This window comes from Schistocerca nitens, chromosome 4, assembly GCF_023898315.1.
Source record: "Schistocerca nitens isolate TAMUIC-IGC-003100 chromosome 4, iqSchNite1.1, whole genome shotgun sequence".
Lineage (NCBI taxonomy): Eukaryota > Metazoa > Arthropoda > Insecta > Orthoptera > Acrididae > Schistocerca > Schistocerca nitens.
Window position 1 is genome coordinate 332,234,792 of NC_064617.1, and position 23,799 is coordinate 332,258,590.

General features: G+C 44.8%; 1 protein-coding gene across 1 annotated transcript in view; it reads right to left on the bottom strand.

Annotated features, from left to right (window-relative positions):
- LOC126252285 (mucin-5AC-like) overlaps positions 1-23,799 on the bottom strand; it is a 519,485-nt gene that overhangs the window by 452,342 nt on the left and 43,344 nt on the right. Inside the window, exon 2 of the mRNA XM_049953159.1 lies at positions 11,749-11,828. Coding sequence (XP_049809116.1) covers positions 11,749-11,817 — 69 coding nt within the window. The 5' untranslated portion in view covers positions 11,818-11,828. The remainder of the gene's footprint in view (positions 1-11,748; positions 11,829-23,799) is intronic.

The following is a 23,799-nucleotide window of genomic DNA, read 5'->3' on the forward strand; positions in this document are numbered from 1 at the left end:
TGCTCTCCGTCTACAGTTTTAATCCCTTCAGATATTCCTCTATTACCAAACTAGTCCTACTATCAACCTATCTCTTCTTTTACTCGATTGCGTTAAAAATTTCTTTCGTTTCTGACTCGACTGAGTACTTCTTGCCTAGTTATCCGATCTAGGGAGCTACTTTTCTGCAATAATCTGTAGCACCACGATTCACTTCTTGTCTGTACCGCTTACCACCCACATTTCACTTCCGTATTACGGCTACAGAAGAAACCGTGAAAAGTGTTCATAACACTTAAATTTATTTTAGGCTTTAACATATTTCTCTTCTGTAGAATAGTTTTGCTTGCGATTCGAATTCTGTATTTTGTACTCTCTTGACTTCATCTATCGCTAGTTATTTTGCTTCCCAAGAAGCAAAACCCTCGAACTAATATCACTATCTCACTTTCTAATCTAATTCTCTTAGTACCGCACACTGGACTCGCATTCGGGAGCACGACGGTTCAATGCCGCGTCCGGCCATCCTGATTTAGGTTTTCCGTGATTTCCCCAAATCGCTCCATGCAAATGCCGGAATGGTTCCTTTGAAAGGGCACGGCCGGCTTCCTTCCCCGTCCTTCCCTAATCCGATGAGACCGATGACCTCGCTGTCTGGTCTCCTCCCCCACACAATCCAATCCAAATCTTAGTACCGCCTGATTTAATTCTACTACATTGGTTTACTTTTTTTCTGCTGATGTTTAATTACAATCTCTTTTCAAGAGAGTTTCAGTTCTGTTCAACTGATCTTTCAAGACCTTTGTTGTCTCCGGCAGAACCACAGTTTCATCGCTAAAAGTTCAGATTTTTGTTTCTCCTCTTGAAATTTTTTTCCTTCTCACACCTGTGTTTGGTTTCGTTTACTGCCTTTTTCATCTGTTATACGACTTTAAAATCACTCTGTTTTACGCACGATACATGGCTGCTGTACATACTAAATTTGCTATTGACTGCAAGCAATTTGACTTAAACGTATTCGAGACGCAAAATGGAGCCAGTGTCGAGAGACAGTGAGTCTACTTGGGAGGGAGTCAGCAAGTGACAGCGTAATCGGATAGGAAAGCGAGGAATGGTGCCTGGCGAATATCGATGAAAGGCGTGCTTGCATTGGACATCAGAGTCCGTCACCACTGATTTCTGTTGATTCCCAGCAAACTACAGCGGTCTTTACTCGCTGGAACATCTGATACGGTCGCCCGACAGATGTTTCAGATTTCTAAGTCAGTTCTTATCTTATGTAAAGAGTTGCTGTGCTACGTTGAAAATGTAATCCTTGCTATTCATTACCTACACCCTTCGTGTACTTCTAGAGCAGACAGTCAACTGATCCTCTCACTACGCAGTGGAGTGTGCGCTGTTTTGAAACTTCCTGGTAGATTAAAAGTGTGTGCCGGAGTCGGATTCGAACCCAGAACCTTGCCTCTCATTGGAAATGCTCTTAATAAGTCAGCTATCCAACCCTCACATCTTTACCTCCACCAGTACCTCTCACCTACTTTCCAAACTTCACAGGCGTTGTCTTTCTTTTGCACGAAAAAAATGACGATGGTGGAAGTGCAAGGGATATAAAATTCAAACTGGCAATAACAAGAAAAGACTTTCTGAAGAAAAGAAATGTGTTAACATATACGGCCTGACAAAAAAGTGAAGAAACCTGAAGAGCCGGTCGTTATGGCCGAGCAGTTCTAGGCGCTTCAGTCAGGAACTGCGCAGCTGCTACGGTCGAAGGTTCGAATCCTGCCTCGGGCGTGGATGTGTGTGATGTCCTTAGGTTAGTTAGGTTTAAGTAGTTCTAAGTCTAGGGGACTGATGACCTCAGATGTTAAGTGCCATAGTGCTTAGAGCCATTTGAAACATTTGAACCAAGCTGAAGACATGCTCGGATGTCAAGGCAACTTCGTACACGAAAACACCACCGGTAGGTATGTTAATGAATGGAGTTGGGATTCTTTGTGCCAGGTGTAATGGCCACCAGAGTGGCATTACTGCTGTTCGTGTTTAGTGTTGATACCAGGCCTGGTGCCGGCCGGAGTGGCCGAGCGGTTCTAGGCGCTACAGTCTGGAACAGCGCGACCGCTACGGTCGCAAGTTCGAATCCTGCCTCGGGCATGGATGTGTGTGATGTCCTTAGGTTAGTTAGGTTTAAATAGTTCTAATTTCTAGGGGACTGATGACCTCAGAAGTTAAGTCCCATAGTCCTCAGAGCCATTTGAACCAGGCCTGGTAGAGTGTATAAGAGTGTGAAGAGCGTCAGATGTTGAGTGATCACTGTGAAGATGCCGCGTACTCGTGTGAGACAGCGTTCTCATCAATTGACAGAATCTGAAAGGCACCTCATTGTGCGTCTCCATTTGGGCGGCTGATCGAATCGTGCCGTATCTAGACCCGTGGGGCATTCGTATGTGACACTGGCCCGATGTTGGACTCCATGGGAACGTGAGGGCAGACATATTCGTCATCAAGATTCCGGTCGAACACGTCTAGACTACCCACAACAATCTTCGTCATCCTGCAACATTGGTAGGAAACTTAGCAGGAGCAGGACTCGGGAAACACCGTCCCAAGCCTCAAAAAACTACACAGACGACTGCATGTGGAGCGGTGCAGTGACCAAGAAACATGGACTGATGATGAACTGCGTCGCATTGTGTTTACCGAAGAATCGAAGTTCTGCACTGCCCTTGTGGCAATCTGAAGAGAGATCGCATTCTTGCAGTGTTTTAGTGAAACACAGCGATGTTACTTGCGGCCTAATGGTGTGGGGAGCCATCCTTCAAGTCACAGTTGGTAGTGAGTGAGGGAAGTCTGAGGGCACAGCGGTGCGAGACGCTCGTCCCGTGTTCTCATTCGTTACCTCTCATTCGATGGTATTTTGGAGCCATTTTTCAACAGCACAATGCTCGTCCACACTTGTCACGTGTCTCTACGAACTTTCTATATGATGCTGACGTACTCCCGTGGCCAGCAAGATCCTCAGATCTGTCACCCATACAGGAGTGTTGGACCAACTCGGATGTCATTTCTGTACCACTGCCAGTATCCAGAATAGCCCCAGTCCTCGTGTCCAGGGTACCAAGGACCAGTTACAACAGCTGCGAGCCACCCTGCCGCAGGCGAGAATACAACGGGTTTATAACACCCTTCCCAACTGAATCGCCGACTGGGGTGACCGAGCGGTTCTAGGCGCTACAGTCTGGAAGCGCGTGGCCGCTACGGTCGCAGGTTCGAATCCTGCCTTGGGCATAGATGTGTGTGTTGTCCTTAGGTTAGTTAGGTTTAAGTAGTTCTTAGTTCTAGGGGACTGATGACCTCAGAAGTTAAGTCCAATAGTGCTCAGATCCATTTGAACCAACTGAATCAGTGCGTTCATCCAGGCCAGATGCTATGTAACGTCGTTTGGATAATTGGGCTCTTTTTGGACACCTAAGTATCGACCAAAGCTTCTTGTTTTAATTACATTATTTATTCAGATTTTTTTGCTGGAACAGTTTCAGGCATTACTGGCGCTTAGCTAGAAGAAGACAGTCCATTTTTTAACTTAACATCTCTCAGTGTTTATAATGAATTAGAGCGCTACACCTTTGTCAATCCCAGTCCTACTAAGGCACTCGCTGGAAGTAAGGCAAACCCAGGAAACCCTAATTCAGAATGGCCAACGCGACTAGATCCACAACCCATCCAACGCACGAGTCCATTACCTTGACCACCAGGCACATGCTGGTCTCTGGTGCTATGTTGTTGAACGTTCTGTCGCAGTATTTTAAGAAAGGCGACTTTGCACGATGCACAACGCTTTCCACGGGTAGTATCCGCAAAGTTTCATGCAGGTGATATAACTGTAAAGAAAGTACCTCGTGGGCCGGCCGGAGTGACCGTGCGGTTCTAGGCGCTACAGTCTGGAACAGCGCGACCGCTACGGTCGCAGGTTTGAATCCTGCCTCGGGCATGGATGTGTGTGATGTCCTTAGGTTAGTTGGGTTTAAGTAGTACTAAGTTCTACGGGACTGATGACCTCAGAAATTAAGTCCCATAGTGCTCAGAGCCATTTGAACCAAAGTACCTCGTGAAATAGAACACTGGAAATATCAGTCGACTGCAAAGCACACTGAAATCACCCAGGCTACTGTCATGTTACATCGTTCTTACACTCCTGGAAATTGAAATAAGAACACCGTGAATTCATTGTCCCAGGAAGGGGAAACTTTATTGACACATTCCTGGGGTTAGATACATCACATGATCACACTGACAGAACCACAGGCACATAGACACAGGCAACAGAGCATGCACAATGTCGGCACTAGTACAGTGTATATCCACCTTTCGCAGCAATGCAGGCTGCTATTCTCCCATGGAGACGATCGTAGAGATGCTGGATGTAGTCCTGTGGAACGGCTTGCCATGCCATTTCCACCTGGCGCCTCAGTTGGACCAGCGTTCGTGCTGGACGTGCAGACCGCGTGAGACGACGCTTCATCCAGTCCCAAACATGCTCAATGGGGGACAGATCCGGAGATCTTGCTGGCCAGGGTAGTTGACTTACACCTTCTAGAGCACGTTGGGTGGCACGGGATACATGCGGACGTGCATTGTCCTGTTGGAACAGCAAGTTCCCTTGCCGGTCTAGGAATGGTAGAACGATGGGTTCGATGACGGTTTGGATGTACCGTGCATTATTCAGTGTCCCCTCGACGATCACCAGTGGTGTACGGCCAGTGTAGGAGATCGCTCCCCACACCATGATGCCGGTTGTTGGCCCTGTGTGCCTCGGTCGTATGCAGTCCTGATTGTGGCGCTCACCTGCACGGCACCAAACACGCATACGACCATCATTGGCACCAAGGCAGAAGCGACTCCCATCGCTGAAGACGACACGTCTCCATTCGTCCCTCCATTCACGCCTGTCGCGACACCACTGGAGGCGGGCTGCACGATGTTGGGGCGTGAGCGGAAGACGGCCTAACGGTGTGCGGGACCGTAGCCCAGCTTCATGGAGACGGTTGCGAATGGTCCTCGCCGATACCCCAGGAGCAACAGTGTCCCTAATTTGCTGGGAAGTGGCGGTGCGGTCCCCTACGGCACTGCGTAGGATCCTACGGTCTTGGCGTGCATCCGTGCGTCGCTGCGGTCCGGTCCCAGGTCGACGGGCACGTGCACCTTCCGCCGACCACTGGCGACAACATCGATGTACTGTGGAGACCTCACGCCCCACGTGTTGAGCAATTCGGCGGTACGTCCACCCGGCCTCCCGCATGCCCACTATACGCCCTCGCTCAAAGTCCGTCAACTGCACATACGGTTCACGTCCACACTGTCGCGGCATGCTACCAGTGTTAAAGACTGCGATGGAGCTCCGTATGCCACGGCAAACTGGCTGACACTGACGGCGGCGGTGCACAAATGCTGCGCAGCTAGCGCCATTCGACGGCCAACACCGCGGTTCCTGGTGTGTCCGCTGTGCCGTGCGTGTGTTCATTGCTTGTACAGCCCTCTCGCAGTGTCCGGAGCAAGTATGGTGGGTCTGACACACCGGTGTCTATGTGTTCTTTTTTCCATTTCCAGGAGTGTATTAACACCTTCGCTCTAGTTCTTGGGATTACGTATATTCCTTGCGTAAGTTTCAGATTTTCGTCGTTTTTTGGAATAATCACCAACGTGAACCACTCAGTAAACATCGTAATGACGTAACATTTTTCAAGGTTCAAGGCGTTGACAGTGGTAGTGTGGAGAACCAAGTACCGCCGGAGTGATGACAAGTGACATACATCCTGAAAGTCGAGATGAATGCTTCGGCTGTTGCTCGCTCTGAGCACAGTAAGCTACATACCTCGTAACGCTGAACCATCTCGGCGGAAGTGAAAGTGGTGTAGTGCACGGTTTCAAGTCGACTCTCGCCCATCACGTAACTTCGACATCGGAGCCGACGCACCACGGCGTGGCCAGTGCAGCTTGCATCGCGTGCACAACAGCCCGTCCCTTCTAACATTACTGCTCTCTTCTGCCTCCACCAAGTTATTTCCATGTAGGCTGCACCCTCTCGGTGCTATGCTCCCAGACGTAAAGCATTTCTTTTGCCTTATCCAACAAATTTAATCTGTTTGTTTTGTAAATTCAAATGTCGTTCTTATTGGAATGTAATACTCATTTACGTTCCAGACGTTTTCGTCTTATATATTTAAGATCCCTCCGGTGGATTTTTTAATAAAATAACACGGTTTTGTTTCGACATGTGATACTATAGATTCGAAACCGGTCACACTATAATTTGTACGTGGGTGAAATGTTACCTGCTGTTACTCGTCTGCCGTGCCAAAATCTGCTTTTTCTTTCATATAGTCATAGGTTAGAGGGCACACATCCACTTCACTTACAAAAACTCAGTACATATTCGCTTTTAATTTCCTGGTTTTCACACATCGTGTTTCGTTAGATAAATGCTATGAAACACTTCACTGCCGATCTGGCAAGAACTTGTTTTCTAGTGCAAGAAATGTGACGATTATTGATGTAACATTATTCGTCAACTTAGCAAATATACCAACAAATTTGTTACATTTAATCTTATAAAGTTCTCTATTATGGCGTATAGGAAGTATTTTGTGCGTAAGTATATTTATTCCGAGCAAGTACTTTTAGTAGAAATGAACGTAATAATGAGACTCCTGTTGTTGTCGTTAGGGTCTTCAGTCCGAAAATGGATTGTTGCAGCTCTCCATGCAACTCTATCCCGTGCTAGCCTCTTCATCTTCGACCAATTATTGCAACATACGTACTCCTGAAACTGCTTACTTTATTCATTTCTTGGTCTCCACCTACAATTTTTGCCCCCCCCCCCCCTCCCCCTCTTTCCCTCCATTATTAAATTGCTGACTCCTTGATGTCTCAGAATGTGTCCCACCAACCGATAAGTTCTTCTAGTCAAGTTGTGCCACAAATTTCTTTTCTCCCCAATTCTATTCAGTACCTCCTCATTAGTTGCGTTATCAGATTCCTAATGGGATTGTACTACTAATGTGCTAGCATCATAGAAATGGATACAAAAAATTGCAACCAGCTATTTCAGAATATCTGATACTTACTACGTAGGTTGGAACTTCAATAGTGGCAACACTGCTGTGGAGACACTATGCAATGGAATCTACTGTTCTCGCTGATAGCACACGTTGTTGACATATCTACCTTACCTCCGAGCAAATGCCCATCCCACGTCACCGGCGTGCGCACAGTCGAGGGAAACACAGTTACTTGTGAGCGAGTGGTCTAACGTAACGGCGTCATTATGCTTTCGAAACAGGAACAACGGAGTTGGATCAAGATTGAATGTGTCAAAGGTCGTACAGCACGACAGTGTCATCAAGGTCTTCAAGAGGCGTGTGGGGAATCGGCATTGCCGTGCAGAACAGTGGCACGTTGGGTAAAAAGCCTTCAAAGAAGGTCGGCAAACTTTGGCAGACATGCGTCGGGCAGGTCGTCCTAGCGTCTCTGAAGAAGTAGTGCATGCTGTTGCCGCGTTAGTGGACAGTGATCGACGCCATACGATTCGTGAGCTCGCCCACGAAACCGGATTAGCGCATACGACTGTGCTTCGCATCCTCAAGGAACGCCTAGGCATGCGAAAAATTGCATCACGATGAGTTCCGCATGACTCGACAGAAATGCAGAAATGGATGTGTTACTACGCTGCTCAGACGCACTTTGAGCGCTATGTGCGGGAAGGAGAGGCTTTCTTACGCCGTAGCGTAACACTGGATGAGACATGGGCCACATCGTACGAGCCAAAACTGAAACGCCAATCCAACGAATGGCGTCATTATGGGTCGCCGCAAAAGTCGAAAGTGCGTCAGAGGCCCAGTATGGAGGAAGTTATGGTGATTCTCGTGTACGACTGTGATGGTGTTATCCTAACGCATTACGTTCCTCTGCGGCAGACCGCCAATGCACTGTATTACTGTTCGATTTTGGAGAATCACCTGCGACCAGCTTTGCGAAAGAAGCCGCGACAGTTTCTGCGCAACCCACCCATCATTTTGCACGACAATGCGCGGGCGCATACAGCGTAAGCTGTGGCTGCTCTGTTCGGTCGATGGGACTGGTCAGTACTGTACCATTCACCATACTCCCCGGACTTAAGTCCTTCTGACTTTGATTTGATTCCGAAGATGAGGGAACCACCTCGTGGCATTCGCTTCAGAACTGTTCCAGAGATTCGACAGGCAGTAGACCGCTCCATTCGCACCATCAACAAAAACAGGTTCTGCTAACGGTATACTATGCCTTCAACATCGCTGGCAACGGGTTCTACACAAAGCTGGTGACTATTTTGAAGCACAGTAACAGGTGCAAACATGTAACTCTTTTGTATCGGTTGTGAATAAATAGTTGCCACTATTTAAGTTCCAACCCTTGTATATGCAAATCACAGAAACTTCCGTAGCGAGAGGTATTTTTTATTGTTCTGTACACTGAAGTTTCTTTCCTTTCTACTGATGGACGGAGTATAGGGATAACTCTTTAATACCGCTTCGAGGTCTTATTATTACTATCTTGCAGGCGTGATATGTGCGAATTTTTATATGTTTCGCGCACCTCTTTATGAGGAATAACTTTGAGGATGTGGTAAGACCAAAGAAAATATTAATCAAATGTGGTAGATGTTAGGAAGTACATTAGTAATTAACTATATTTTAGCTAGTGTAAGTCATTTGTGCTTAATAAACCTGAATTTAACATAGTAAAATAAGTATTAAATTCGCTAGCTTTCATGGCAGTGATGCCCCTGATCTCTTACTACTGCTGTTATTATGGTAACATGTGCAGTGATATTTACAATAGAATAGCATTATCTGTGTACCATAAAAGAAGAGATTTCTTCGCAATGAGCATTATCTTCTTGGCCCGTAGTTAAAAGGAATTTTCAATCTTTGTATCTGAATAGTCAGATAGGAATGTCTCATGTCTCTTTAATTTATAGGTATTCTCAATTTTTTGCTTTATATCACTCCGCAACTCGCTGAAAATCTTCACAGCAGAACACGGGCCGCCACTCTAAATCCCATATAAGCAGGCAAGGTCTATATGGAAAATATTTTTCTGTGACACTCGACCGATTTTGTAAACAACCCTGTCTTCATTTGTGCTACCCTTCTTTTTATGCGTTCGACGTCCCTTTCGGTAGCAGCTCGAGTAGTATTCAGCTGTAGGTATAGTCGAAAATATTTAAGCTGAAAAGCTAACAAAGTCCATTCTGGTCCAGTAGTAGTCGTCTATTATGAACCACCTCGGGTGACCTGAGGCAACGGCCTTGCCGCAGTGGATACTCCGGTTCCCGTGAAATCACCGAAGTTAAGCGCTGTTGGGCGTGGACGGCACTTGGATGGGTGACCCTCCAGCCGCCATGAGCTGTTGCCATTTTTCGGGGTGCACTCAGCCTCGTGAAGCCAACTGAGGAGCTACTCGACCGAACAGTAGCGGCTTCGGTCAAGAATACCATCATAACGACCGGGAGAGCGGTGTGCTGACCCCACGCCCCTCCTATCCACATCCTCCTCTGAGGATGACACGGCGGTCGGATGGTCCCGGTAGGCCACTCGTGGCCTGAAGACGGAGTGCTCAGGTCACCCGACGATGATCTAAAAGCACTTATATCTATCTGGAAAGAAGTACTGTGAGGATAAGAATCACCTACATCTCACGTAGGGTGGAATGGAGCTGAGAAAGGCATGATATAGAAGCATAATTCAGCAACGCCTAGAGCAATTTTAATCAAATTTTCTATATACATGACTCATAAAAATGCTGTGGGAATAAACATACCGCCGGCCGGTGTGGCCGAGCGGTTCTAGGCGCTACAGTCTGGAACCGCGCGACCGCTACGGTCGCAGGTTCGAATCCTGCCTCGGGCATGGATGTGTGTGTTGTCCTTAGGTTAGTTCTAAGTTCTAGGGGACTGATGACCACAGAAGTTAAGTCCCATAGTGCTCAGAGCCATTTCAACCAATAAACATACCTCTACCACCTCTAAGGGTGGGATTAGAGTGAGAAGCAGCAACAAATATATAAAAATATCCGATAAAGACCGGTATTAGTACCGAGTTTCATCGCTAGGCTCGTTGGCGATAGTCCTGATGCCACTTCAGCCCTGGGGGGAGGGAGGAGTGTTGCAAACAAAATGATGTATCAACAGTGTAACGCTTGAAGCAAGACTTACCAAACTTAACACTCGTATCAGCATCCCATTGGCTGAGCGTGGAAGTGAAAAAGTGCGGCATAAAATCATAACTCGAGAACGCATGCAGCAGTTCCAACCAAATTTGGTACACTCAACACTTATTATTTGTATAGAAGTACTGTGGGAGTAAGATACCCCTACTGCCCCTAGAGATGGAAATGTCAAAATTATTTGAAAACGACCTGTTGATTTTTTCTCTGTATTCAGATGACTTGGAATATGCTTTAAGCGCAGTATGTATCTTACCTCTCTTCTTCTGTGCGTCAACCAGATTACGAGAATAAACGTAGCAGCTAGCCCATAATTTTGTCAGCGTGTCTCCGGGTCAAAGGTAATGCGAAACGGCTCAATACCACTACGAGTAAAACATTTCCCCTCCTCTCTAGCGTCGCATGGTGTAAAACATCAGAGAAGGAGACCGTTGACAACAACAGTCCTTTTTTTTTTCGAAATGACAATCAGGTACTGTCGGCAGTATGTCTCAAACGGAACTTAAGTCTGTCGATTAGATTCAGTGGAAAGAAAAATAGTGAAACTATTTTGAAGAAACAGAAACAGGTTATGAACGACAACATCGACTTCAGATACCTACGAAACATGTGGGAAAATATGTCTGAAATATGTTAAATGTAGAAATGATTGTGAAATATATATGACACTTGTACACCTGGACGAAGCCACTGGAAGAAAGCTAGTTCGATAATAAAAGGCAATTAGTTATTTTTGGCATACGACGCAATTGTTTCACGATGGAAATTTCTTCTTTAGAGTGGAAGCACTCCGTAAATAACAGTTCTGAAGCCAAAAACGTGTGCGTATTCGAACTTGGATCACTACGCCATGCTGGCGAGATTCTTGCCAACTATGCCAGCGGAGCACGATTAACGGCACCCCCAAAGCTTCAGTCTGCCAGAACTTCCCATACTTCACAGAGGCTCTTGCGCAGTCTCTTGCGTTATCACCTGTGAGAGAAAGTATACGGCAGACAACGATTTATCATCTATCTATGCAATGTACAGAATTATACTTTCAATCTGCAGTGAGTAAACATTATAATAAAACTTCCTAACACAAGGAGTTGACCTCGAGTTGGGCCCACGTATTTAATCTGCTACAAACTTTCGACACAGCTGTTTGATGAAGCGGATAATGATAACGTAGCTTCAAAAACCGCGCAGAATGAAAGTCAGTCTCGTTCTTGGCAGTTTACGAGCTACTGACACAACCTGCAGGCCAGATGTATGAATTCATAGCGTCCACAACTGTAAGCAGGCTGTTAGAACATAGTGCAGTGGTTGTAAGTGCGCACTGCACCGAAAAGAAAAATAAAGTACTTTTACATTTCACTGGCTCTGTTTCAGTTAGCCAACGGCCTAGCGGCTCTTAATTCAGGCAATTCTCATACATTACGGATGGCGCCAGTCGACCTCCACTGATAGCTATGTCCTGTGCAAAAACAATCTGAAGTACGGATATGATGAACATTGAGCAGTACTCACCGATGATGATCTCTGTGCGTGCGCGGCCACTGCTAGCAGGGCCAGAACCAAGACGGCAGTCCGCTTCATGGCGACTGCCTCTGCAACAAGAATGCACAAAAAAGTTCATTTTCTCGTCGTAATGGACGAAAGCAAATCAATGGACAAACAAACCTGAGGTTTTTGTAACAGCGAATAAAACTTACAATACCAGAGAGGCCATATACAACATGACACTGTATTATGACAGCAACAAAGCACAGTGATTTGTGACTCTTGAACTTATGAAACAAGTAAAAATGAAAAAGGAGAAGTAAGCAGCAGATATTTAGCCGTTTGTAAACCTCATATTCAAAACCACCGACCAGTTACAGCTCCAAAAGAGGGGAGGAAGTCAAGGGGGGAGGGGGGGCGAGGGTCGGGCGGGCATGAAGGGTGAAGTGTATATCTTTTTACCTTGGGTGATTGTAATGTTTACTTGCTACGCGTAGTATACTCATGAATAAGTATGGGAGGAAAAAAATAGCACCAACGGGACCTCCCATCTTAACGTCCGTATGCGAAGGACGCATAATCATGAATTGCCTTTCATTTGGGAGGCAAGGATTTAATTGCCCCGATGCCCTTGTACACTTAGATATTGCTCGCTTTCGTTAGGTTGTTCAAGGTTCCACTCCATCTGCAGTAATATAATTGCCGACGGGACGTTACACCCAAATCAAACCCAATCGAAATTAGAGCTCGCACGGAGAAATTCGTATTACCCATGCGCTGTTCGAGAATGGATCAGTAGAGAAATTGTCTAAAAGCGATTCGATGAACCCTCTGCGAGGCACTTAAGTGTTAATTGCGGAGTAGACATGTAAACGTAGATGTAGAATCTTTCTTCTGCTTATTTAATAATCATAAACATTTACACCCATGTTCTCACCCCTTGACATACTGTGAAGAACTTTGGAATTTCAGCCGCGTTTTTGTTTCAAATAATGTGTGGGCTAGAAGTATAGGTGTTTGGTAGACCCACATGTTCTCCAAGTACGTCTTTTAAGTGCTGGTTACAAGGACTTTATGCAGAACACTTTTTCAGACTTATTACAGGACGTGCATTTGCAAATAAGGGGAAGCATGTGGTAAGTACGTCTTTTAAGTGCTGGTTACAAGGACTTTATGCAGAACACTTTTTCAGACTTATTACAGGACCTGCATTTGCAAATAAGGGGAAGCATGTGGTTTACGCGTGATGCAGCTCCAGCATATCTCAATCATATTGTTCTAAATGCGATATCTGCTGTGACACTGAGGCAGCTAAAGGAGGACACCTGCTAGTCTCTAGCCTAAAACGTACCACGAGAATTGTCGTTCACCCAACAAAGTTGCTGTAAATTAACTAAGACAATTAATTTTAGTTATTGCTTATGAACTTCAGTTGTAGGACTTTTACCTTGATACAAGATGGATGTAAACTTTCAATTAGTCAAGGGATTCTGAGCCTGAAGTATGAATATTTTTAATGTTCTAGTGTAATCCACGTGCAAATGTTGTAGGAGTATTTGTGGCACACCCTGTAATACCAGACATTTCTCGCGCGCACACACACACACACACACACACACACACACACACACACACACACACACACACACAACCTCACGGGCCTCGCCAAATTCACTAATGTTTTCCATGTGAATTGAGAGATGTTAACTCCAACATGCGAAGATATTACAGGTCAAAAATAAAAATTCTAGCAGAAAAAGTTGTTATTTCAAGGCAATGCCTGATAATCAAAACTGAACACATTTTGTCCTATCTGTAGTTGTATGTTTTACAGTATGTTTTACAGTTACTCATAAAAATAGTGGTAAGAATATTGATTTACGGAAGAAAAACGTAACGGTTGCGTTTAACAAATAAAGAAAATTATCAGTATTAATTTATGTAAGCTTTTGTACTCCATGCCCCCGAAAACTGAGGACGATGACGACATGACATTCCCGAATTGGTTTTTCGTTACTGGTGACGTCGACGCTGACTATACTACAAATTTAAATCTATCTTTTTCTTAGTTCTCCAAACTACAGTGTTAATATGATATTTCAGGTGTATTTCCGAATACTGTGTGACGTTTACGAGTGCTCTTGTAATATGCTGTGTAGTGTGTAGTGGATAAAGATGCAAATGAATGAAAGGGAGAGGACAAACCGCTGTGCCAAATCATCGCTAACATCACATCCAAACAGTCTTCTGCAGTTTTCCTAAACTATTTCAAATGAATACTTGGACTGTGCAATCGATAAAGACACGGACAATTACTTTCCCCACTGGTCTCACGTTGAGCTAGTGCATCACCTCTATTGACGTTGCTGTCAACAATACGTCAGAGTCTACCAAACCGGAACTTTCTAGATGATTAAAACTATATGCTGGACCTAAACTCTAACCTGAAACTTTTTGTTTCTTATCGTCTGAGCTATTCATGAAAGACAAAAGGGCCGGCCGAGGTGGCCGAGCGGTTCTAGGCGCTACAGTTTGGAACCGCGCGACAGCTACAGTCGCAGGTTCGAATCCTGCCTCGGGCATGGATGTGTGTGATGCCCTTAGGTTAATTAGGTTTAAGTAGTTCTCAATCTAGGGGACCGATGACCTCAGATGTCAGTCCCATGGTGCTTAGAGCCATTTGAACCATTTGGTGACTCAGCTGCCAATCCCCCGAGAAGTACCATTCTGGGTTCGAATTCCGGTCTGGTACACAGTTTTAATCTGCAGGGAGTTTCAAAACAGGGTACAGATCACAGCAAAAGGAAAGATTCCTTCCTTCCACAGTGTTATTTAGTGATCTGTGCCATAACAAGGCTGAATACTCGCATATGTGTGATAAACACCTGGTCATCTAATTGCTCATATTTCAAAAACCTATCATGAATTTACTCCGCAGGTCTTCAATAGAAAGGCTGTGTTCCTCGCAAAGCACCACGGATTGAAGGGCTGACCCAGGAGAGGCACCTCTCTGCACGTCAACTTCCCGCCTGTCTGGACAATATCACAACAATAAGTTTCATGCTATGGCTGTGACACTTGTCTACTGAAGGTAAAAAGGCCTGTGATGCACAGCCCGCGACTGAGCTACTGCCCTGACTGTAGGTAGAGTGCAGGGTTTCCTCACTGGTGCGCTAGGAGGAGGAGGGTGGAAAGTCCATTGTCCCTGCTGTCTTTAACCTCGAGAAATATCACCGGCACTCACTGAGTAGTAGGTTGAGTGGACCTAGGGCGGTCCTAGAAGGACTGCAACAAAAAAATTCCCCGCCCCTCTTCGGACTTGAACCCGGGACTTCCCAGGACAGAGTCTAGTCTCGACCCGCTAGATCACTACGGCCGCTATTTATTAAAATACAGCTACTAAATGTACGATAAAAAGTGAGCGCATAACCCAGTGGATAAAAATGGATAGATCTTTACTAAATTTCGTACGTTCTTTCCTCATGAACATTTTGTTATATTTAATGATTCATACATCGAAAGTTAGGCGCAGTTATGAAATGAACTCACAGCTGACCCGTCTTCGAAAGAGTCAGATGAGACTAAAATTGCGGTCAAACTCACAGAGACTCATTGAATTAATTGCAGTATTTCGGAAGAAAATAAAAAGGAAAACGAAATCATCATGACTAGTTACGGTACGACGTTTACCTACTGATCTGTCGCCGATACGAACTGCTTCATTCTACCTTTAAGGTAAGAGGTGAAAGTAGGCTTACGCTGTACTGAGATACTGGTCGCACTTAGTAACACGTGTCGTAAGCATTGTAATGGCAATATTAGTAAAAAATTCACAAAACGTAATACAACGACTGTTACTGTAGAAAGTTCTGCACAGTGATGCAATCGGTACACCGTTTTATTACCCCATGTGGAAGAAGCAAAGCAGTTTGCCAACTGGAGACTTCGATGTACGGGTAAGAGGTGAACCGGTTTGTTCAAGGCGTCAGCGGCGACCTCGCTTACCGCAAGCTGACAGGCGTTATTGCGGGCACAACAGCGGCGGCTAGTCCACATAGTTGGGACGGTGAAGCCGTTCCAATCAGAGGGAAAATCACTTTCATGTATGTGGCTGGCTTGCCAATGGTACACCATCTTCGTTCTGTTAGCAAGATGCAAGTCTACAAGTACTCTGCATAAGAATTGTGGTACTGATAAGAGGACTATGTTGCCGAAACAGACAACGTGTGATTTAGTTCTGGTGTTTTCTCTACATCGCCAATGCGTCGTTGTCTGGGACTGCTAAACTGCCGAGCCAGTCGTCAAAACAGTGACTACTGTAGATTGACATCTTTAGGTAGCATTAATCATCAGTCCTCCTTGACAAGCTTTGGACGTAGTCAGAATATGTTATGCTTAAAAAAATAGCGATTAGGAAAGTTAAGATATTAATAATTTGACTCACAGTCGGCAGCGAGACCATTAGACAGATCATAATCCCGAAATAGAGAAGGATGGCCGAAGGCCACGACTGACTAATCTACAAGGGCCATCTCATCAAAAATTATAAAAATCCCTCCACTTGTCCACATTTCATAGCACATCAGTTCATGAAATAATGTTCTAACCTAAAATGTCTGCGCCGGCCGGTGTGGCCGTGCGGTTAAAGGCGCTTCAGTCGGAACCGCGTGACCGCTACGGTCGCAGGTTCGAATCCTGCCTCGGGCATGGATGTGTGTGATGTCCTTAGGTTAGTTAGGTTTAATTAGTTCTAAGTTCTAGGCGACTGATGACCTCAGAAGTTAAGTCGCATAGTGCTCAGAGCCATTTGAACCATTTTTGAACCTAAAATGTCTGTGCCCATCTAAAATTTGCAACCTATACCATTCCACCTATTCCTATAAATGTACGACAAAGTTTTTTACCAACATCTAACCTGTTGACGTAAAACTGAAAAAAAAAGTAGTGACCAATCCGTTCTCCAAACTCCCCCGCACTTAGAGAGATCCCACATCTTCCAAAAAATCACACTAGCTTCCTGTTCGATATTTCACCACATACCGTCAAAACCAGCCCCATTTCACTTTCTGCCGGCTTTGTTTATTCTCTCTCCTAACCTATCTGATGCAGTGTTTCCAATACTATTGCCCCCAAAATCAACCACTAGAGCAGCTACATCTTGTTTAATTTCTCCGAATATTCACAAATCTCGCATGATAATTCCGGTCTCCAAACCACACTCTTATCAGCTCTTCGCCTATATCCGTCTCCATTTTACTCCCCACATCCCCATCCAGTTTCCACCGATAGTTCCGTCGACTCAACTATTGAGCCAAAATCGATGAGCCATCCGATTTCAACTAGACTAAACTGTTTATTTGGAAGAGTACGCAAAAAAAAAAAAACATTTTCGTATAAATATCTTAACAAGTTTCTGTGTGCGTACATCCTACTCAAGCTATGACCTACTAAAATTGTAATGCAGAAATGTATTCACCTGTTCTTTGCAATATTAGAACATAAAACAAAACGTCAGAACATCCCATTATCAGTATCAGAAAACTAAATAGAAAATTCAACTCGTTACATTTCATTTTAATCTGAAGAAGACGTGAGAAAAGTTTTTAAAGTTTTATACAAGTTTTAATGAAAGACTCAGCCTTTGTTCCATACGAACCTTTAGAGTCGCGACACATCATGGCAGCTCTCTTTATCATCAAAATAAAATGTTATTTTGAGACAAATGAAACTTATCTCCAATGATTTTAATTACTTTTTATACTAATTAAACACACTGCAAATCATGGCAAATCAAGTATAACACTTTGTGACTAACGGCTGAAATGCGTTATATATGATGTTGACCAATTTTCCACTGATTGCGGAGTTGATGCTGGAGAGCGTTCAAAGTAGGATAACTGTTAATACACAGAAGATGATGCAGCGAGTTGTGTAGGTTCGATAGACCAGTTTGTGATATTTCGCTTTAAGGCAGTCTTCTTGTTTACGTTTATCCTTCTTAATATTTGAAATATTTCGATTGTAGTTTGAAATTTCTCGTCCTCTGTGGGAAACATAAGTATCAGGATTAGCGAGTCCGCCCCTGGTAGCTGAGTGGTCAGCGCAACGGACTGTCATACCTAACGGCCCGGGTTCGATTCCCGGCTGGGTCGGAGATATTCTCCGCTTAGGGACTGGGTGTTGAGTTATCCTTATCATCATCATCATTTCATCCCCATCGACATGCAAGTCGCCGAAGTGGCGTCAACTCGAAAGACTTGCACCAGGCGAACGGTCTACCCGACGGGGGGCCCTAGCCACACGGCATTTCCGTTTTCCAGAACTAGCGAAAGAGCAAAATTATTACTCTCGTCCAAATCTTCCTTTAAGTAGAGCTCAGGCCTCTTTTCTATATTCTCAATAAGTAAATGTATCGTTGATGGCGGCTATTCTTGAAGCTTTAATAAAGAAGACGAGGTCTCTGTCGAGTCACAAAATCTTTCCGACGAACGACGATGGCCTCGAGTACATGCGCGCCTTCATTCTGTCCCACCACGTTCCTACAGGCAACTAAACAGGTAATCACGAAGTCTTCCGCGATAACTTTATCGTATTAAATGTTCTAGGTGCAACTGTGTCAATTTTTCGACGAAAATCCGAGATTTTGACAATATCCACCATTATCATCGTGAAGCAACTGGCAGCCGAGGAAGTAAAGAAATTACACAGATATAACTGACATAGTAGTGCTCAAAGCGTTCAGTAATTACATTGCCGCCAACGATGAAACTTTACTCTCAGCGTCTTTGTTTCTGTCACGATGTACAGGGTGCCCCATTCATTTTGACCACCCCAAATAACTGTTGTTACAGAAGCAAAACAAAAACTGTATCAATCAGATGTTGTTTAGGTGCCAGAGGGACATTAACCAACACGACTGTTTTTCTTGAACTTTATTCATTACAAAGGTATTAAAAGCAGTGCATTTTTAAATAGCACCCTATGTTCTTTTATTCGGTGATTTACTTCTTCCCCTAAAGAGTTGTTTAGAAAAGTATCATTGTGAATCTTTCATTAAACATACAGTTACAGAGAACGTTACACAAAACTGACGACTCTACTGAACTAGCACACAGAGCCGGTAGCGGGGCAAGCGAAATTCTTCACTTGCTGGAGGTGACAGTAGAAAAATGGAAATCTACGGAAAATGCACACCAGTCACTCAGTCAAGCGTCTTCAGTTGAGGGTTTGTGTGAGTACAGTGCGCACCAGAAAAAAATGGTAGAAATCGTCTATGGAGAATTTAAGTTAGCAGAACAGTAACTGTAATAATGTTTTTTTTTTTTACAATACCGGTGCATTTAGTACAATACTGCAGTACTTTTAAACGATATGTAGGATTTATACCTTCGTCGTTTAATTAATGACAGGCGCGCATTTTCCTTGCGTTTCCATACGTTTACTTTCAACTTCAACAAGTGGAGAAGTTACGTATGCCCAGTACCTGCACGGTGTGCTAGGTCAGGAGAGTCAGTCAGTTTTGTGTTACGTTTTTAAGTGTTTAGTAACGTCATATTTACATAGACTGCGCACTGTGATACGATCTTGAACAGGACACGAGGAGAAGAGGTCATCGAGTAAAAAATATAGTGATACTTTAAAAAAAGGCGTTATGCTTAAGAAGGTAAGGAAAAAATGGACAAGAAAGGCAATCATGCTATTTAATAACCCCCCCCCCCCCCCCTCCCCGGGCAGCTAAATAACGTTTGCTTGATGTAGTTTCTGTTTTGCTTCTGTACAAAAAAATGTTTTGGGGTGATCAAAACAATGGGACACCCTATACAGTACAGGAAATACTCCTATCCAGTCTCTCGCTATGAAGTGGCTAAGTCCAAAGCCGTATCCCTATTAAATTTGTACACCACCACTCTAATTTCCAAAACCTCTTTGGTGACTTAGTCCCAGTAGTTCGAAGTGTGGACTAGAATTTGTGTCTGCTCGAACATGATGTTCTGCCTATTCGTTTGGCTGTGTCCAGAAAAAGCAATTTTTTCTTAATTTTTGAAGTTGTTTCTTAGGGTTGAAAAGAACGGTAAATGCGGACGAATCTTGAGATTAAAACCGTTCTTCGTTTGCCTAAGAAATCACTTGATTCGTCCTTTGACGTATAGTCATCGCCTCCGAGTCTCAAGGAAATCGCCGTCATTCTGGAAACAGATGGGCCCAACCGATCGCCGTGTCATGCTCAGCCAAGGGCGTCATCGACATGTGGGATAAAGGGGTGTGAGGGCAGCATACCTCTCTCTCGGCGACTGTCGGGTTGGCAGACTTGGTAGGGCTAGTACTCGGTCAAGTGGCTCCTCAGTTGGCATCACAAGACTGAGTACACCCTTTTCCAGTCGCCCGCACCATGGAAAAATCGCTGCCAGTACCGGGAATCGAACGCGGGTCGCCTGCATGGCAGTCAGCCACACTGATCACTAATGTACTGTGGCGGCTCCGAGTCCCATTTGATTATAATATTCCATGTAAGTGTGGCAGTAATTTCACGGGACAGTCTGTTCTTATGGTATCAAGTACTGATACCACCCCACGGGCGGCAAAGTTAACAGCGGAATTGGAAGTTTCCACCAGACGATAGCGGTTGTGTGGGATCCAGCGGACCCAATGCAGCTCGCCTGTTGAGGAACACCTCCAGCAGCTCGCTACCACGGGCGCGCTCTGCCGCCGCAGTATAGCTCGGCTGGCGGTAGACAGGCGGCCCACTCGTACTCAGAGCCAGTTCGCTACAGGACGTAGTGCTGACGCTGCCTAGTCGTGGCTCTGACTCCATAGTCCGTGCTTTAATACCAAGAGCCTCATCTTTGTTGATAAGAGTATGAGCTGGGCTCTTCTTGCTGCATTATCTGCAATAAGGCTTTGTAAAATGGTTCAAATGGCTCTGAGCACTATGGGACTCAACTTCTGAGGTCATAAGTCCCCTAGAACTACTTAAACCTAACTAACCTAAGGACAACACACACACCCATGCCCGAGGCAGGATTCGAACCTGCGACCCTAGCGGTCGCGCGGTTCCAGACTGTAGCGCCAGAACCGCTCGGCCACCGGCGGCCGGCTAAGGCTTTGTACTCTTCGAAAAATACAAGTTAAGTAAGTCTTCCGTTTGCTCTGTTAACTTGTTTGCTAATCATTTCTGTTCCTGTCCAGTCTCCCTCCGACGACAGTTGACGCACCACTCTGCGGGCCACCTCTCCTTATCAACGAGTACAAAGCTGTACACAACAATTCTTGTTTACGCGTTGAACTACTGGGTCTCATTGAAGAGCTTGTGGAAGTTGAAATGCACGTGCACGGCTTCAGTGGAGGTACGGGATTCACACTCAACAGTGGGCTGACTGACCTTTTTCTTTCACAACTTCCACTCCATACTCCTCAGTGTTGGATAGCTTCTGTTGCAAAACAAACTTTATTGTATTATGATAAATATCGCAGTAGGTTGGAATTATGGCAGAGGATTTTTAGTGAGAACATACGGGAAAAGAGACTGCATTATCTGAAATTTTTCTCTACTTCGAGAAGTGGAGCGGAGTGTCTGAGACCTGGTGGTTCTGTGGTTCTTTCAAGCCAAATATCCAAGCAGAATGGCGGCGGGGGGGGGGGGGGGGGGGTGGCTGAGAGGCAGAGGGAATGCCCACCGGGAATATTTTGGAGAGCCTTCCGGTTGTGGCATTCTCCTAATAACCGCTTCAGTTCGGAACCGCGCTACTGCTAAGGTCGCAGGTTCGAATCCTGCCTCAGGCATGGATGTGTGTGATGTCCTTAGGTTAGTTAGGTTTAAGTAGTTCTAAGCCTAGGGGACTGCTGACCTCAGATGTTAAGTCCTATAGTGCTTAGAGCCATTTGAACCGTTTTGAACCTAATAACCATCTGGAGCCTACCGGAAATATTGGTCAAAATCTGGGGGTTGAAATTAGTTTAACATCAGTATGTTCCCTGTTTATAAACCGTAATGATAAAAAATACGCTGCGAGTGACATTTCATCGTTTGTGCCAATCTAATCTCTGGTCACATTGAGCTCTGCCACAGTCTAACATTTACAGTCGCAACACTTACTGCTGTGAAAGTTATCGTCTGACGGTTGGAACGGTACTAGAATCGGTTGTATGAACTTATACTTGATTAACGAAATTATTATACTTTTGCGTTCCAAGCGTTAGTAAATTATCAAGAGACATGAATGATCGTGAAATAAACGGAAAAACTGCCGGAATTTCATCAGCTATAACTTATTCATGAAGAAACGCTTTCGTCGCGCGGGGTAGCCGCGACGTCTCTGGCGTCTTGTCACGGTCTGCGCGGTTCCCCCGTCGAAGGTTCAAGTCATCCCTCGGGCATGAGTGTATGTTGTCCTTAGCGTAAGTTAGTTTAAGTTAGATTAACTAGTGGGTAAGCTTAGGGGCCGATGACCTCCGCAGTTTTGTCCAATAAGACCTTACCACAAATTTCCAAAAAACCGCTTCCGGTTCAAAAAAATGACTCTGAGCACTATGCGACTTAACTTCTAAGGTCATCAGTCGCCTACAACTTAGAACTAATTAAACCTAACTAACCTAAGGACATCACACACATCCATGCCCGAGGCAGGATTCGAACCTGTGACCGTAGCGGTCGCCCGGTTCGAGACTGTAGCGCTTAGAACCGCAGGGCCAACGCTTCCGGATATATGTGTAATGTATATGTATAATTGCAGCTTACTCCGTGAAAGCAAGAGGATATAAACACATGTTTCATGCATGTGGGGCATATACACTGTCCAGTCACATTAATGTGACCACATGTCAGAAGCCGGCCGCTGTGGCCGGCCTCGGGCATGGATGTGTGTCATGTCCTTAGGTTAGTCAGGTTTAAGTAGTTCTAAGTTCTAGGGCACTGATGACCTCAGAAGTTAAGTCCCATAGTGCTAGAGCCATTTGAATTTGAACATTAATGTGACCGGACAGCGCATTTTGTTGTTTGTTCTTATTACGATAGGCACTTTCGTTGACACGTAACAATCTTGTATGGACTCTAATGATTTGCACATTCTCACACTTCCCTCTGCTTTCTAATAATAGGAATACTTTTGTAAATGTAATTGCTTTTGCTTCCAAAGCGAATGTGTTGAAAACTATTGCCGTCTGTGGCTCAGATGTCGCAACATGAATTACCGTGGAATTGGTTTCTTCTGTGGCGGGAAGCCGTGTTATTGCTTTGACGATTTATTATCACGTCTGTGTGATTTTCCCTTCAGCTGCTGCTGTGATGGCTTGTTTGGGGAATTAAATAATGTAGGTATTGCATTCCACATAAGGTTCCTCCGTTAAGCATTCACCGATTTACCTAGAAGTGTAGTGAACAAAACTTCACGCTGTTGAGTAGATATATGACGTCTTTCTGCAACAGGTCATGTCATCGGTTTACTAGACTTTTCTGTTCTTAAACGAGAGCTACGGTTTCACTGTATACCTATCGGCTACAAGAGAATCGTAAATAAACTGCCCTGTAAGGAACCGTTTCATACCTCTTCAGGAGACAAAAGAAAGTGACTTTACCCAGAGCTGGTCACAATGACCCAGACAGACTACAACCAATATAACTACAGCAGCTCCTACATCAACATCTTCTGCAGCATAACAACACCGACTCTATCGCTGTCGTAGTCATCCATTGTCTCATCAAGATGACTAGTTTTAATTAACAGTATCTGATTTTTTCATCTTCGAATGTTTTAATTTTCCTCTTTCTGTGTGTGAAATATGCATGACTGAAGAGCAAGTACTACCTGTTGGCAGTCCACTCCTGCGGGAGAGTGAAAAGCAACAGAGAAAAAAGGAAAGAACTGTGACACTGTGGAAGTGAATTTGAGAAACCATAGAGACTTTAATTCTGGATAGCTCGATGCTGACTTGATCTCGATTCTTCTGCAACACGAATTCAGTGTCTTCATTACTTCGGGCACAACGTCCGTCGATCTAACACATCTGTCAGGGTAAATGCTCAGCTGATGCAATTATCTATATCCGCTACTCTTTTGACAAAATGCTGAGAACTATTATTAT